At 38.3% G+C, this 14,774-nt stretch overlaps 1 protein-coding gene across 1 annotated transcript in view; it reads right to left on the reverse strand.

The window, feature by feature from the left end:
* Nucleotides 1-9,144: 9,144 nt before the first annotated feature.
* LOC109113534 (tetraspanin-18-like) overlaps nt 9,145-14,774 on the reverse strand; it is a 38,440-nt gene continuing 32,810 nt past the window's right edge. The window contains exons 4-9 of the mRNA XM_042775147.1: nt 12,267-12,461; nt 11,767-11,841; nt 11,564-11,662; nt 11,271-11,447; nt 10,349-10,432; nt 9,145-9,930 (exon numbers count right to left, since the gene is read on the reverse strand). Of these exons, the coding sequence (XP_042631081.1) occupies nt 9,883-9,930; nt 10,349-10,432; nt 11,271-11,447; nt 11,564-11,662; nt 11,767-11,841; nt 12,267-12,461 (678 nt within the window). The 3' untranslated portion in view covers nt 9,145-9,882. The remainder of the gene's footprint in view (nt 9,931-10,348; nt 10,433-11,270; nt 11,448-11,563; nt 11,663-11,766; nt 11,842-12,266; nt 12,462-14,774) is intronic.

The following is a 14,774-nucleotide window of genomic DNA, read 5'->3' on the forward strand; positions in this document are numbered from 1 at the left end:
AAAATGACAAAAGGGTGAGCAAATGATAACAAAATTTTCATTTTTGGGTGAATTATCCATTTAATCCTTTTAAATAAGTGGTAAATAAACATGATGTGTGTAATAAAAGTTACAGCAGTAAAAGTGCTCCACAAAGAACATAATATTAGATATAATAGCAAATTTGCACTTAGCTTCATGAAAGCTTGCTGGATGTTTGACATTTTATCTGAATTATTTGAATGAAATACCTGAGTTAGACACATTGCTGTCAGTGCTTGGTTTTAGTAAGGCTTAAGAAGATGTCTCTGGCATTGGTTCTTATGCACTAGGCTTAAACAGATCACTAAGGCCAGACTATAGAGGCATAATAAAACAAGAAAAACAACTGCTTCCTATTCTGTGTGAGACATTTTGCAGGGAGCAGAATTCTGTACCAGCCAAAGAGCACACCTAATAGATCCAGACGGGGTGATAGCAACTCTATATAAGCCAATGAAGCATCAGGTTTTGTTCTCTTCATTCCTGATATGACGAACATTCAGATTCCATCCAGCTCATGCCCCCAAAATACTCCCTTTAATCACAGCCACATTCTCTAAAGCAGCGGTAATAGGGCATTGTTTCCAGACAAATGCTGGAATGTTATGTTTGTTTTGTGTTTGAAGGACACAGCTCTATCAGCTGGAACATAAGCCTAACTTCATTAATTTCCTGGCTCGATGCAGTATTAGGCCCTCGCACCAGCATAGGTTTAGTTTCTCCTGCTGCAGGGTGGGTCACCATCCAAAACCTCTGCTTCTTTTCAACATGGGATTCTGGTTATCATGAAGTGTGAGAAGAGACACTAGGTTTGGTGCCGTTAGGGTTCACTAGCCAGTAATATACTGCAAAATTATTATTTTTTTGTAGTTTTTGGCTTATATTAGATGGTGACAGAAGTACATTCAAACTGTTCTTTAAATTTATGATTAATTGACCCAGTTGATCCCTCTTGGTCACATTTTATGAGACTGTTTTTTAACATCTGAATGAAAACCAACTGTTGGCATAAAAGACAACACAGCAAAAGGGGAGTAAACAGTAGAACCCTGATGTCACCCTACGTCATCAACACTATGTAACTTTTTGTTTGAAATTAACTAAATTTAAATAATGAGTGAATACATGAAACCATCATCCAAACCCTGTTTTTGCCTCACCCTGATGTCACCCTACGTCATGATATTCATAATTTCACATAATTACAAATTACCAAAATGTTCACGTAATTACCAAAACACTGTCCCTCCACAAGTAACTTGTAGTTTATGTTTCAACCGCTAGTTTATGCTTCAACAGTATAGCTTTAAAGACTCATTCTCTAAATCAGTGGAAAAAGTGCTTGGCAGACTTCCTGATTGAGATTAGTTAGAACGCTGTTGAATTTCAAGTTCAAAACTCGATTGGTCTTTCCACTTCTAAAGGTTGGAAACAATGTGCCAGAGAGAGGTCAGTGTTCTGTATTCAGAGAGGGCATAACAATGTGGCTCCATTGTTCCTTTATTAGTTCCTCAGTTAAAGTACTACTGAGATATGCAGTTAAATATTATAATCAGTTCTTTGTGTTTGTACAGTATGCACTTTGAATAATACAATAATTTGCTTCCTGTGTGTGTTTGGATTTAATTAATGATATAGCTTTCCTGGTTTTGCTGTTATTCTTGATAACATAACTAATTTTCTTTTGTAAAATTATCATTAAATGCCATCCTGAAAATATTGTACAATTTGTACTGTATGTGTCATGAAATTCAAGTCTGTGTAAAATACAAAACATTTTATCCATTTGTGTTATGTTGTTGCTGTATAATAGAATCTTGACATGTATTAAATTAAAATGATTATGGGAATACTTACAACCAACTAAACACATTTAAACATGCGCTACAAAATGTTTTTACTTTATTCTACTTGAGAAGACATTTTAAACTCACAAAGAGTGACAAAGGTTATTATTTTCAAGTCATATCCATTTTTTATTTTTTATTTTTTGTGCTGTGGCTAGTTCATGGCTAATTATTTTGGGTTTAATTTATAACCTAAAATACATAAATAATTGCAGTAAATCATTTGAATGCATGGATTTCTATATACAAACTTCTCTCATGGCACAAAAAAAAAAAAACTGCATTAGTCAGCTGAACCAGAGAATGGGTGTGGAAGGAGGAAGAGAATGATTTACATGCAAATTGCTCCTCACAGTCCCCGACAACCAAAGATTGGACTTTATTCCAAAGAGTTCAAACTGCTTTTCAATAGGATCCTATTTTTAATCCATTATATTTCTAACACAAAATAGCCATAGAGAAATTCAACACATTGCACATGGAAATTTGCACCTGCATGTCAAGTAGGTCATGTATTGGCAAGAATGTCTATTGAAATGTAACAGACAGACAAAAATTCAATAGATTGTAATTCTATTTATTTGTAATGTTTAAAGCATGAAAAGGGAAGGTCCTTCATTCCATTCTTAAAAGTTGATAGAAAACAACTTTTAAGATAAAATGCGCACACATACACTACATAAAAGACTGAGTTCCAGAGTTCAACATATTTCACAGGACTAAGAAGCAAACTTTGTCTTCTTCTGCGTTGAGCAACAGTTTTGGGCTGCATCCAGGGCTGTAAGGAGACAGCCAACACAATGCTTGTCACCCAATAAAACCTCTGCTGGGACCTGACAGCCTTCCAGATGAGGATGGAGCTCTCCCAAATGAATCCATCAGGGAAGAAGTCTGGCACTCACACAACTCATTTTTACTTTCTCACTCCGTGAATGGTCCGATTCCTTCACTCTTCTTACATTTCTGGCAGAGTTTCAGTCCCTTGGGCCTTGCTAAACTCTCTCCATCTCACACGCACAGACAGAAAAACAAACGCACGTCAGGAGACAAAGATAAAGGAGTTTATCACTGAAGAAAAAGTGCTGGGTGATACAATGCAGAGAATGGAAGAAAAAATGCATCAAAAAACCCTCAGTAAAATATGGCAGGTTGGTTCTATAGCTGTAAAATAATTAACCTAACAGATCACATGATTTAATTCTGCTTTGCACACAGAGAGAAAGATGTGTGTTTGAAGCGACTTCAGGGTGTGTAAAATTAAATATGTATACAAATAGAAACCCACAGAATTAACCATGCCAGATCTTTTTGGATTTCTTAGAAGACTTCAAATGCTGGCAATGTGCAAAAGAATGTGTTCATATTACAGGTTTGAGTTCTCTTTTGTATTTATTTGCTCCTAGAGATTTTGTTCACTGTCAGTTTAATATACGTGATCTTACCTCGCGCGTGTTGGAAAATGATCTCATCTCAAATTCATCGCAAATTCATCTCACAGCCACATGAGGGCGGCAGACATCTTTTCTCTGCAGATTTAATCTCAAAAACAGTTGTTTACAAATGCAGACACATATATGCATTTTATCAAAATTGTATTATAATGTAAACCACATGCGTTCTACCCTTTTTTGCCACATCCAAGCACAGATGATATTGTCTGTCTTTTTCCTTGTTTGGCATAAAAATAAGATTTCAAAGACATTCACAAACCTAAAAAATATAAAAAAAACATAACAAAACACTACCAAAACAATAAAAAATAAATAAAAAAAGAAAGTATTTGATGCGAAAGAAAGAAAGAACGTATTTGATGCACCTTTTAATACATCTTGGGCAGACTGTAACTTAACGTAGTCCTCATATAAATAAAATATTTCACAAAATAAAAACAACCAAAAAAACTATAAACACTCAAAAATAAAACTACTCATCTAAAAAAACTTATCAAAAAATAAACAAATAAAGGTGTCATGTGTAAAAATTGAGGTAAAAATATCCAAAAAATGACCTACACGCATCAAAAGAATGAGAAGAGATAAGGGCGATGATGTCATTAAAAAAATGTCAAGTATAGTGCTGCTTAATTAGCATTAGCATTACTAGCCACGGCCCGACAGGTGTGTAATACCAGTTTCGGCCATGGGAGGCGGTATGCGGGCAACATAACCACCAGCCAACCTGCAATACCGAATAACTCGCACATCGGGCTTGTGGGCGTACTTGAACCTGATGTCAAGCAACCGCGCTCGGAATCACAAATCAAATCCGATAAGAAAAGGAGCCGAACCAGAGTAAACATCGGCACTGCTTTCCATCGCTGGAGACAACTGATGGACTTGAAAGAAATGAGCTTTGACTCCGAACTTGCAACATTTCTTTTTGGATTGGTAAGTAAGATGCTGTTAGTATTTTCGCTAGAAGTTTGTTTTTATATGTTTGCGTATTTTTTTCGGGAAGTTATAACATAGAAAAGTATCGAAGGATGTTCGATAAACGTGCTAATGTTAGCGATGGATAACCGTAGCTGCGTTTGATAGTTAGCTAGCTATAAATTACCCACAGATCGATCCGTTTTCACCTGTTACCTACCAAAGCCCGTCTCTACAAAGCTGATGCTAAAATGTAACATTACCTAAGAAGCTTGAAATGTCTTCGATGATAATGAACCCGAGAGAGAGAGAGAGGGAGAGGGAGAGGAGCGCCCCGGCCGCGCGCGCGCACTCACTCACTATATTCAGAGCGGTTCAAGTTTTTTGAAAGCGTGTGAAAAGAGTCAATTGCGTGTGTCTCACGGTGAATGCTTGAGAGTTGGCAGCTCTGGTTACGTTACGTTGGTGGCGCGTAGCTTGGTCAACATCAGCTGTCTGATGTTGACCAATGATGTTGACAGAATGCTGTCTGTCAAATTAATTAATTCAAATAATGTGTATATACAATTCAAAATGTAATATGAACAAAACGAATATGAACATATTCACTGGTAAAGGTGAAGGGGAGTAGCTTGAAGATGTCATGTTTTAAAATCACTTGACATCACCCAACGTTCCTCTGGAGGCAAAACGTCCTTTAGGCTTCGGCTATGGCTCTAGGGTTGTTGGTGAAGGTAGAGGCGGAGCATAGAGACTATGCCGTTTCTCGTTTGTTACTCTAGAGTAGACCAATTCACTTTATTGAGGCATACTGTGGCCTGTTGACCTCTCTGGAAACAGGTCTGGGTTTCTAAGTTCTCTGGAAGAACAAAGACAATCAGGTCCTTCGTGTGGCCTGTTGACCTCTCTGAAACAGGTCTGGGTTTCTAAGTTCTCTGGAAGAACAAAGACAATCAGGTCAGGTTATTTCATATAGAGGTGGGCTTGAATGGTTACAAATGTGCCTTGTAAGCCCACTCTAGAATTTTTACTTTTGCAGTTAGAAAACATGTAGGTATAATGTGTATGACAAATATAAATTGTATATGGAATAAATAAATGAAGTAAATGCATATGAATGTATATGAAAAAACATTGAATGTTTAGATCTTTTGAAAGTTGTTAACATAAGAAAAATTGGTGTGGGTTACTCATAATGGGTATCATCACTTACCGTAACCTCAAATCTGTGAGCCCGTTACTGTTCTCCACAGCTCTACAAAATCACCTCTCTGATATCACTGAACACACTAGCTCTATAGATATTCTTGCCCAATATAATAGCTCAATTCCCACTGTTCTTGATACTCATGCCCCTCTCAAAAGAAGACTGGTACCTTCTATGCACATATCAACCTGGTTTACTCCTGCACTTCGCATCATGAAAGCTGCAAGCCGACACCTTGAACGCCTGTGTAAGAAAACCAGTTTCAATCTCACCACCTAAAAGAACAAAATAAACACATACAAATACATAAATAAACACTAAACACCTCTAGCTCTATACGCTACTCTACTCTCATTAACAATGCTTCATCTCAACCGAAGGCTTTGTTTTCCATAGTTAGAAAAATTAACTTTAAATTAAAAAAATAAAAAATAAAAACAGAAACACTGAATTGGAAAAAGGATCAGCCCCCTTCTAAAAATGACTCGTAAATTATTTGGTATTTGGTATAACACAGACTCTACCTGGATTAGGACATCGCTCCTAACTGGATGAAAGAGCCAGGAGAAAACTGCTCAGAGAGGTGACCAAGAGGCCTATGACAAAAACTGCTCATTGTGTGTGCTGCCCTCTGCCAGAAAGTTGTCAGTGGGAAGTTTACCTCCTAACATGACAATAACTCAAAGCTCACAGCAAAACCGACCACACAGCGTCAGAACCAAAAAAAAATCTAATGAACTACCATAACACCGCAAGACCACAAATAAAAAACATCAAATTAAATTAAAACTGAATAAAGCAAAATGTCAACATCAAATTTAATTGAACTTGAGCAGTTCTGCAAAGAAGAGTGGGCAAATATTGCAAAGTCTGTATGTGCAAAGTTAGTAGAGACATATCCCAACAGACTAAAGGCTGAAATTAAAGCAAAATGTGGTTCAACAAAACACTGACACAAAGGGGGTGATCTTTTTTTCGACTTTTCGACTGGGGTGGTACTGGACACTGGGTAGTTAGTGACTGGAGCTCTGTGACCGGTGGCCAAGAGAGGGAACTCAGTCTTGTCTCTCTGACAACAACACTCTGAGAGGCAGATAGAAACATCTGTGGAACTGGTACAAAAGACAGTGAATCTAGCAGAAAAAACAATATAACAAACAAACCAACTGTGGGAATAAACCAACTGTGACAAAGAACTTTGAAGTTGCCCTAAATGTTAATGTCACTTAAATCGGATCCCAGATGAAAGCTCAGGCAGCAGCCATAAAAGGAGCTCTTTGGGCAGCCAACACAGCAACTTAGGGACTATGACAGAGAAATCTGATGTTAATGCGGTATTAACACCTGGGGAGGCCAACTGGATCCTTTGGGTATTAACACCTGGGGAGGCCAACTGGATCCTTTGGGATCTAGATGGCCAGTGAGAGAGCATTTGGACTGGGAATGCAGTTGGCCACTGGCTAGTTTCTCTTGGAGCCAGAATCTGTGACAGGAAGGGTGAGCTCTGTGGCTGGTGTAGTCGAGATGGCAATTCATGGACCAAGCCGACTGTGACAAAATACCATGAAGAAGGAATACATATAATCACAGATAGAAAGACAACTCCTGAACCAGCAAAACCAACCATAATCATGAACACAGATATAACCCCAGAACTTAAAGCCATCAAGTCTACACCATAATGAAGTTCATTAACATCTGGGGAGTCCTTGATTGGACCATCTGGGATCCAGACAGCTGGAATGTCACCTCAGATTTTAAAGCCTTTTTGGCGGCAATATCATTAACATCTGGGGAGTCCTTGATTGGACCATCTGGGATCCAGACAGCTGGAAAGAGAGAGAGAAAGAGGACAGGGTTGCCTTGGGGTGTTGGCTACATCCATGTCTCATCCTCTGTGGTGGCCATGAGAAGTGCTCTGGGAGCGAGGAAGTCTGAGGCAGGCAGCTTTGGGACTGGAATGGCCAAAGACAAAAACTCTGGAAGAGAGTTGTACTTGGGCACTGGTTTTCTCTTGGGGCATGAAAGGAACATCTGGATCAGGATCACAGGGTGATCTCCAATACAATAATATGATACTAAGGTCGTCGATCCTGCCAGTCCAAGAGCTTGACGATCTCAGAAACCCTGGGAACTTCATTGGCAGGAATCATCAGGGCTACTACATCAGGGTTTGGGATGACCCGGCTAAAAGACACTTTTTTTTGGTACTTAGCTGGGGGTGGTTTGCCTATTAGGCCATTCTTAAACAGACCGCTGACAGTGCTCTTATCAATGGATATACAGAATGATGACACTAAGAGGGTTTGTAAAGGATAGAGTAAGATATTACAAGGATGATGATAAGACTGAACAATTTGCTATTGGTAATGTTAGTTAAAAAATAAAGAAAGAAAATTTGGGGCCATCTGCCAAATGACTCCCATTATACACTGCTCCAAAACTTCCTTCGGCTAGCAGAATTACGCCAATTTTATTATGATGGGAATCAATGGCTGTTAATTGGCTGAAGAGGTTTTTATCAAGAATGTGTATGTTGTGGCAGTAAACAAACTCTGAATTCTCATCTCCACTTTTATATCATTCTCCAAATACACAAGATCCTCTGTTGTTCTCACAGGAGTCTGACACAGATTGGGCTGGAGGTTGGAAGATGTTGACACTCCAATCTGGTGTAGAAGGACCTGGAGTGTAGGGAATGTCGATGCTCCAATCAGATGCAAAGCGGACTGTTGACATGTCAGTCAGATGTAGATTGGTCAGGAGTCGGGGAGGACGGTGTTGCTTCAATCATGTTTAGAGCAGACTGGAACATGGAGGATATTATTATTATCCTCAGGGTGGCCCATCAGGAGGACATTAGGGTCACTGGTATGACTATCTGCAACCTCTAATGAACAATGTCCCCTCCAAAACCTTTTCTTCTTTTTAATGGTGTCCTTCTTTCTTCCTCTCTCTTTTTTAACCATCCACATCCCCTCTCCATCACTAACTGGATGTGGATTGTTTTCCACTTTATTAGCGGAAGATTGTGGTGGTGTACCTTGAAGGTATTTTTACATGCTGCCACAATCCTTTGTTGCTGGTTTACAACATGAATTGAGTTGTCCATATTCGCTGCTGTTAGTGAGCTGCAGAATGAGCAAAGTGAAGATTTTTTGCCCTTTCATGCTTTAATTTATTATGATGTCACATTATAGAACCCTCTGCAAAGTCCTGTGACTTCCAGTTCATGAGCATGTGTTTCTATGTTAATTTCGGTAGAAATTTTCAATGCCAGTATACCCCATCGACCCGTTCCACTGTGTGGGTGCAGTAGCATGTTTAGGCACTACGCAAGTGGACAATGTCTACCGAGGGGGCCCCCCCAGCACCTCAGCTACTTGCTTAAGACTTTTTTGCCACTGCATTTTGTGCTGTTGCCTTATTTCTGCTTAGACTGACAATAAATGAAAACAAACAAGGAGATAAAGTACTTAACTTAGTTGTAAGAAGGAGTCAAAACTATTAACCTCAAATAAAAACAAATAAATGAATAAACAAATAAATAAACAAACATAAGGCACATACTTGAAGGATAGAGAAAAAAAGAAGTCATGCAGACCTGGGTTCTTTTATTTAGTAGTTCATAATGCCAATGTGGAAACAATTAAACTAAACCTTGGACTCCCAAAGATCTGATTTATGGAGACACAGAGCAAATGGTTAATCAGAGATTCCTTTAATGTTAGTCTTATCTTCAATACAAATGCATACACATCAATTTCAGCTAAAATCACAGAATTACTATAGCAATTAACATCACAATATGAAAAAAAAATGCTGGTCTTCAAGCAAGGAAGAGGTACATTCACCCAACACACACACACACACACACACACACACTCATGCACAGATCTCCAACATCCACGCAGGAATAGATAAAAGTGGAAATTCACATGACTATACAACACTAATATAATGGGCTTGTGAAAGCTTGCATTCAAGGACTGGTGATGTGTTGGTGACAGGAGAGTGGTTGGACCTTTTTTCTTGGAATTTTATTTTATTTTTTTACTAAAAGCACAAATGCCTATACAAACAAGCCAGCATTACTCAGTATAAATATTCTTCATCCAAAATCAGTGCAGCACCTTCTTCATCATTTTTTTCAGGCTTTATCTGGTCTATTTAACACCTGGTCGAAATTACACATTGGGCTTTCTGACAAGAAGCCCAATAAATCTTCGCAGTATTCAAAGAATGTTCTTTTTTTTGTCAATGTTTTATTTTTTTACCTTGTACCTCAAAGGTCCAGCTGTGAAGTACAGGTCATTGATTCTTTTTTATTCCTTAATAATTTTAGAGCTAAAAAATGGAGCAAAACATTCTTTGACAAGTGGTTCAGTTTTCTTTTGTAGTGTTTTCCTTTTTGAAAAAGTCTTTCGATGAACTTGATCTATTGGATTCCCCTGAACAAACACATGGCGAACACCATTGCGAAAAGCAGAAAAAAAAATAAAAAGTAGAACAACATATGTAAATTCAAACAAACTTAAAACAAACATAAAAAAAAAAACACAGAAAAGGATTTAATCTTAAGAGCACCTCACGTAAAAAAAAAAAAACATCTACTCAAACTTCATTCAGCTTCTCTGCTTAATTAAACTGTTCCTTTGATTAATTTAATTTGTAGTGTACAGCACAATGATTTTACTTGAGTGAAGTCACTCCATTCTGCTGTCCACCTCCAGCAAATCACCACATGAGGGCAGTAGTGACTCAATTTACAGGACTGCCTTGGTTCTGTTCAACTCAGACTCGTGTATCTGTGATCATTTTCTCAAGATCTGTCCCATCTTTAACAGTTTTAAATAAATTCTCTGAGATAAAATCTATAGAACAGACATTATTTAATACCTTACCTCGATCGTGAGTACTACAATAGCCAGGGCACCAGCAACATAGATGTACATCTCAAAGTAGTCCACAACCGCTGAATAGCAGCCCTGCCGATCCAAATGGAAAGAGTTATATTTTAATTTGTAAAATTTATGAAATGATGCCATTATCTATTCACCTATACATGTTGTCTGTAAATCTAAAAAAAAACAAAAACGCAAATAAACACCTAGTAGTGCATACGACTTCTGCACTATATTCAGCGGTGACTAGTTCACTGAGTTTGAATGAGTGAATTTGCGGCTTTGAATCAATGTGTATTGTGAAAAGTGCTACACAAATACATTTGACTTCACTTGCGACTTGAATGATTTGAACTGGACTGGTCAATCTGATCAAGAATCAAACTGAGTCAATGATCTGGTCTCAATTTAACAGCTCACTGAAGGAGAAGGTTATCATTAAACAGTGACTCAACAATGAACACAAAGCTATCAAATGACTCCAGATGACTTTGAATATAGCTCACAAGTCATATGGACTTAATTATGAAATTAAACAGCCGTGAAGTGTGTGAAATTTTCTCAAAACGATAAATTTTGTATTTCACAGATATAGTCATATGGGTTTGGAACGACATGACAGAATTTTCCTAACACATAATTATCAGAAGAAAATATTGTTCTTTTGAAAGTTCACTTTTTAATACAAGTATGCATGACTAGAGGACATCTGTCTAAAAACCCATGCGGACTCTCACTTAAGTTTTACTGCCCCTCTCACACACGCTCACATTCCCCAGACACCGAGAACATGGAAAAGCACTAGTCTGCATTGGGACAGTTAAAGAGTGGTAACACTAGTCCTCTTTTCCTGTTTTTCTGCTCTAGTTAAATTTGAGCTATGAGCTTGGGATGTGACGCATACAACAGTATGAGAGCCCACCTTGTTGTTCCGGTACAGCATGCTGCCTGACAGGCATTCCTCCCTGTTACTGAATCCTACTTCTCCGAGATGATTATTCCTACGGCAGCAGGCCTCGGGCACCACTTCACCGGGGTTTATAAACCTGAAGATGCTTTCCTCAAAGTCTTCTGGACTGTTCACTCCACAGCAGTCAAACTAGAAGAACGCAGAGACAGGCGAATGTGAGTTAAAATAAACTAATTTTTGGTTCAATTACGTTTGGTAAACACTGATTCACAGTAGTTGATGTTTGGGGAACAAATAACACCTACTGTATTCATAATGGCGTTCCACGTTGATGTGAAGACATCAGTGTTGTTGTAGCCTTGGTAGTGCCTCTTCAGTTCCTTAGTGAAGTATTCTCTGGTCAGCTGTACACACACATGCACACGAGTTCACACACACACACACCCAAATATGAAAGCAACATAAAGAGCAGCAGAATGAAGAAGAAATAAAAGACAAGGTCACTCACATGCTCCCGGAAGATGAAGGCAAGAATGGCTGCCGCCAGCTCTGCCAGGAATATAATGAGGATCAGCATGAAGAACTGAAGAGAGATGAGGATTTTGTTAGTGTTTGGCTCGAACAAATGTATTTACTAACATACTGAATGCTGTCTGTAATATGAATAATTGAAGCTGAATGTAGTTAGCACTCTGAAACAGTACTGGCTAATCTGCTAAAGTGTAATTTGCTACACTCTTAAAAATAAAGGTTTAAAAACATGGCCTTTCGCAACAATGCCATAACAGAATAATTTTGGGATCTTAAAAGAACCATTCTTTTCTTACCATGAGAAATATTTTAATAATTTAAAGCACCTTTTTCCACTATAAAGAACCTTATGTCCAATGGAAAAGTTTTCAAGGTTCTTTATGGAACCATAGAAGTCAGATATATGTAACCTATGTGACAGCAGCTTTAGTAAGTGTTATTGAAACATAACATCCTCTCCAATATACTGTGACTCACCAAAAGCAGCAAACACTTGTTTTCTCGTATGGCTCCGCAGCAGCCCAGGAAGCCCAGCAGGAAAAGCATGCCCCCCATGGCCAGGATGATGTAGACGCCCGTGAAGAGAAGGGGGTTTGCGGCCACTATCTCCCTAAAACCAGTGGGGTCCACCACCACCCACACCCCAACACCAAGGAGGAAGGAGCCACCCAGCTGTGGAGATTAGGAGATAAAGAAAAAAGCCTTTTAAGATTACTACATTACAGTTTGTGTCATTTTTTACTTTTCAACATAAATTGAAAAAGAAATCTATTTCCTCTGATTAGCCTGACAAGTAAAATTAAATTTGAATACATTTATTTAAACATATACAGTATATACAGTAAAATTAGGGTGGTTTACCGAGGGTAGATAAAGGAGCTATAGTGATAGGGCAACATTATCACCATATGCAAATATTCTGATGCATTAAAAATTTAGGGAGTATCATTTAAAGGCATAGTTCCCCCAAAAATGAAAATCGACATTTACTTACCCTCGTGTCATTCTAAACTGGTATGATTTTTCTTCTGTGGAACATATTATGAAAAATGTCTCAAAATGCTATTTTTTGTCCAAGTCAATGGTAACCATAACTGTTTGGTTACCAATGTTGTTTAAAATATCTTCTTGTGTGTTCCACAGAAGATCATAGGCCTACTGGATTTGGAACAACATGAAGGTGAGTAAATGATGAATTTTGTGTGAACTATCCCTTTAGGTAAACACCAAGCGGAAACCTCCCTCTCTCTCTCTGAAGCCAACAAGGAAGTGACTAAAACTGCAATTCATCGAATGGCCGCTAGAGGCTGGCTCCAAAAGGGAATCAATCCTATAGACTCCCCATATTAAAATGCCCAACTTTACAGAAGAAAAAAACATGTTTACAGCCTGGTACAAAACATTATTTTGGTCTATATAGCTAATTTTGCCCTTCATGACAACTGTTAGGAGGGTGAATTTTTTTATAACTCATCCGTTTAAATTATATTAAGCCTTAAAGTGCTGCATAATTAAGGGCGTGGCCAATTGAGTGACAGGTGGATTGCCGCTGCTGACACTGCCGTCGAGCTAGGTGGGCGTGGCTTCAGCAACCAGCTCCCGGCTTTTTGCCCCTTTCTGATGATCTGGGAGTGACGCGCTGCCAAGATGGCGATGGCCCGCTCCACCCACTTTGAGCTTCAAAAACGCTCTTCAGAAAACTATGGGTGGCGTCACGTATGTTTTTATACAGTCTATGGTAAACACTTAATAACTCATTCAGTAAATGATGCTAAAATGTTGGTCCAGGCAAATGAATCTCAAATTAATCTTAATTGTAACTGGAACAGTTACACAACATCCAAAATAATCACCTATCAATTATAGAAACAATGTATTACAGCTCAGACATTTTGCATTCTTTTCATGGGGGTTTAAGACTCTTCAACAAAGAAACATTTTTGTTTTTACGTAAAATATATACATTAGTATTTTCACAATAAATGTCCAAACACACGTCATTACCATGGTATGTATCTAGAAAAACAGGGTATTTTTGTTATTTGTTTCTTAGCTAATTCTTTAAAGCAGCTCAAAAATTCTACTTATGGCACAAAATAAAATAAAAACACTCTTACATTCAAGATGCATTTTGTGAAAGTAATATCCACTTAACATCCTCTAATGAAACAACATCTTTTCTAAACTGAAAATCAAAAAGATAATGATGGCTGATTATTTTGCAGTGCAGGATTAATGATTGTGATAAATATGAAAAATTATTGTGAGTTATACGCATATTACTTGGTTAAGTGGACACAAAAGTTAAAGTGCCACTGAGAAGAGAGAGAATAATAATGGGTGCTACTGCTGAAAATAAATCATTTTTGGTAAACGGCTACTGAAAGTGAACGCTTCCAGAGAAGAGGGGGAAGGTGAATGAAAAGAGGAGCATTAGGAGTTTTAACAGGCGAGTCAAAGACAGTCGAGTGGGGGCTGGGAAATGCTGCTGTTTCTTTGGCAGTTCCCACAATCCTCTAACTGTCAAAGTGATACCCCTCCTCCATACAATTGTTCATAGACACACACACACACACACACACACACACACACACACACACACACACACACACACACACACACACACACACACACACACACACACAGATGAAGGTTTGAGCAGACACCAGACTGGTGATTAAGCAGCTCAAGACGCATGTGTGTGTGTGTGGGTTTGTGTGGTGGGTTCTGAGATAAGAGCCTCACACAAAAACATGTTCCTCAGTCTCTCTCACCTGTGAGCCAAACCTGGGATTCTTTTCATGGATGGCATTAGCAATGTGTCTGTCACAGCAGCTATTTTTGTCATAAACAGCTGTATCGCTAAATTGGTGTTTTAATAGTTTTTAGGGTTGAATAAATGTGAGAAGCTGTTTCTGGGTTATTAAATGGATTTTAGAGAATTATATTAGCATTTTTTTGTTAGCATTGCACTTACATGTGTAC

The sequence above is a fragment of the Cyprinus carpio genome, chromosome A18 (genome assembly GCF_018340385.1).
Source record: "Cyprinus carpio isolate SPL01 chromosome A18, ASM1834038v1, whole genome shotgun sequence".
Lineage (NCBI taxonomy): Eukaryota > Metazoa > Chordata > Actinopteri > Cypriniformes > Cyprinidae > Cyprinus > Cyprinus carpio.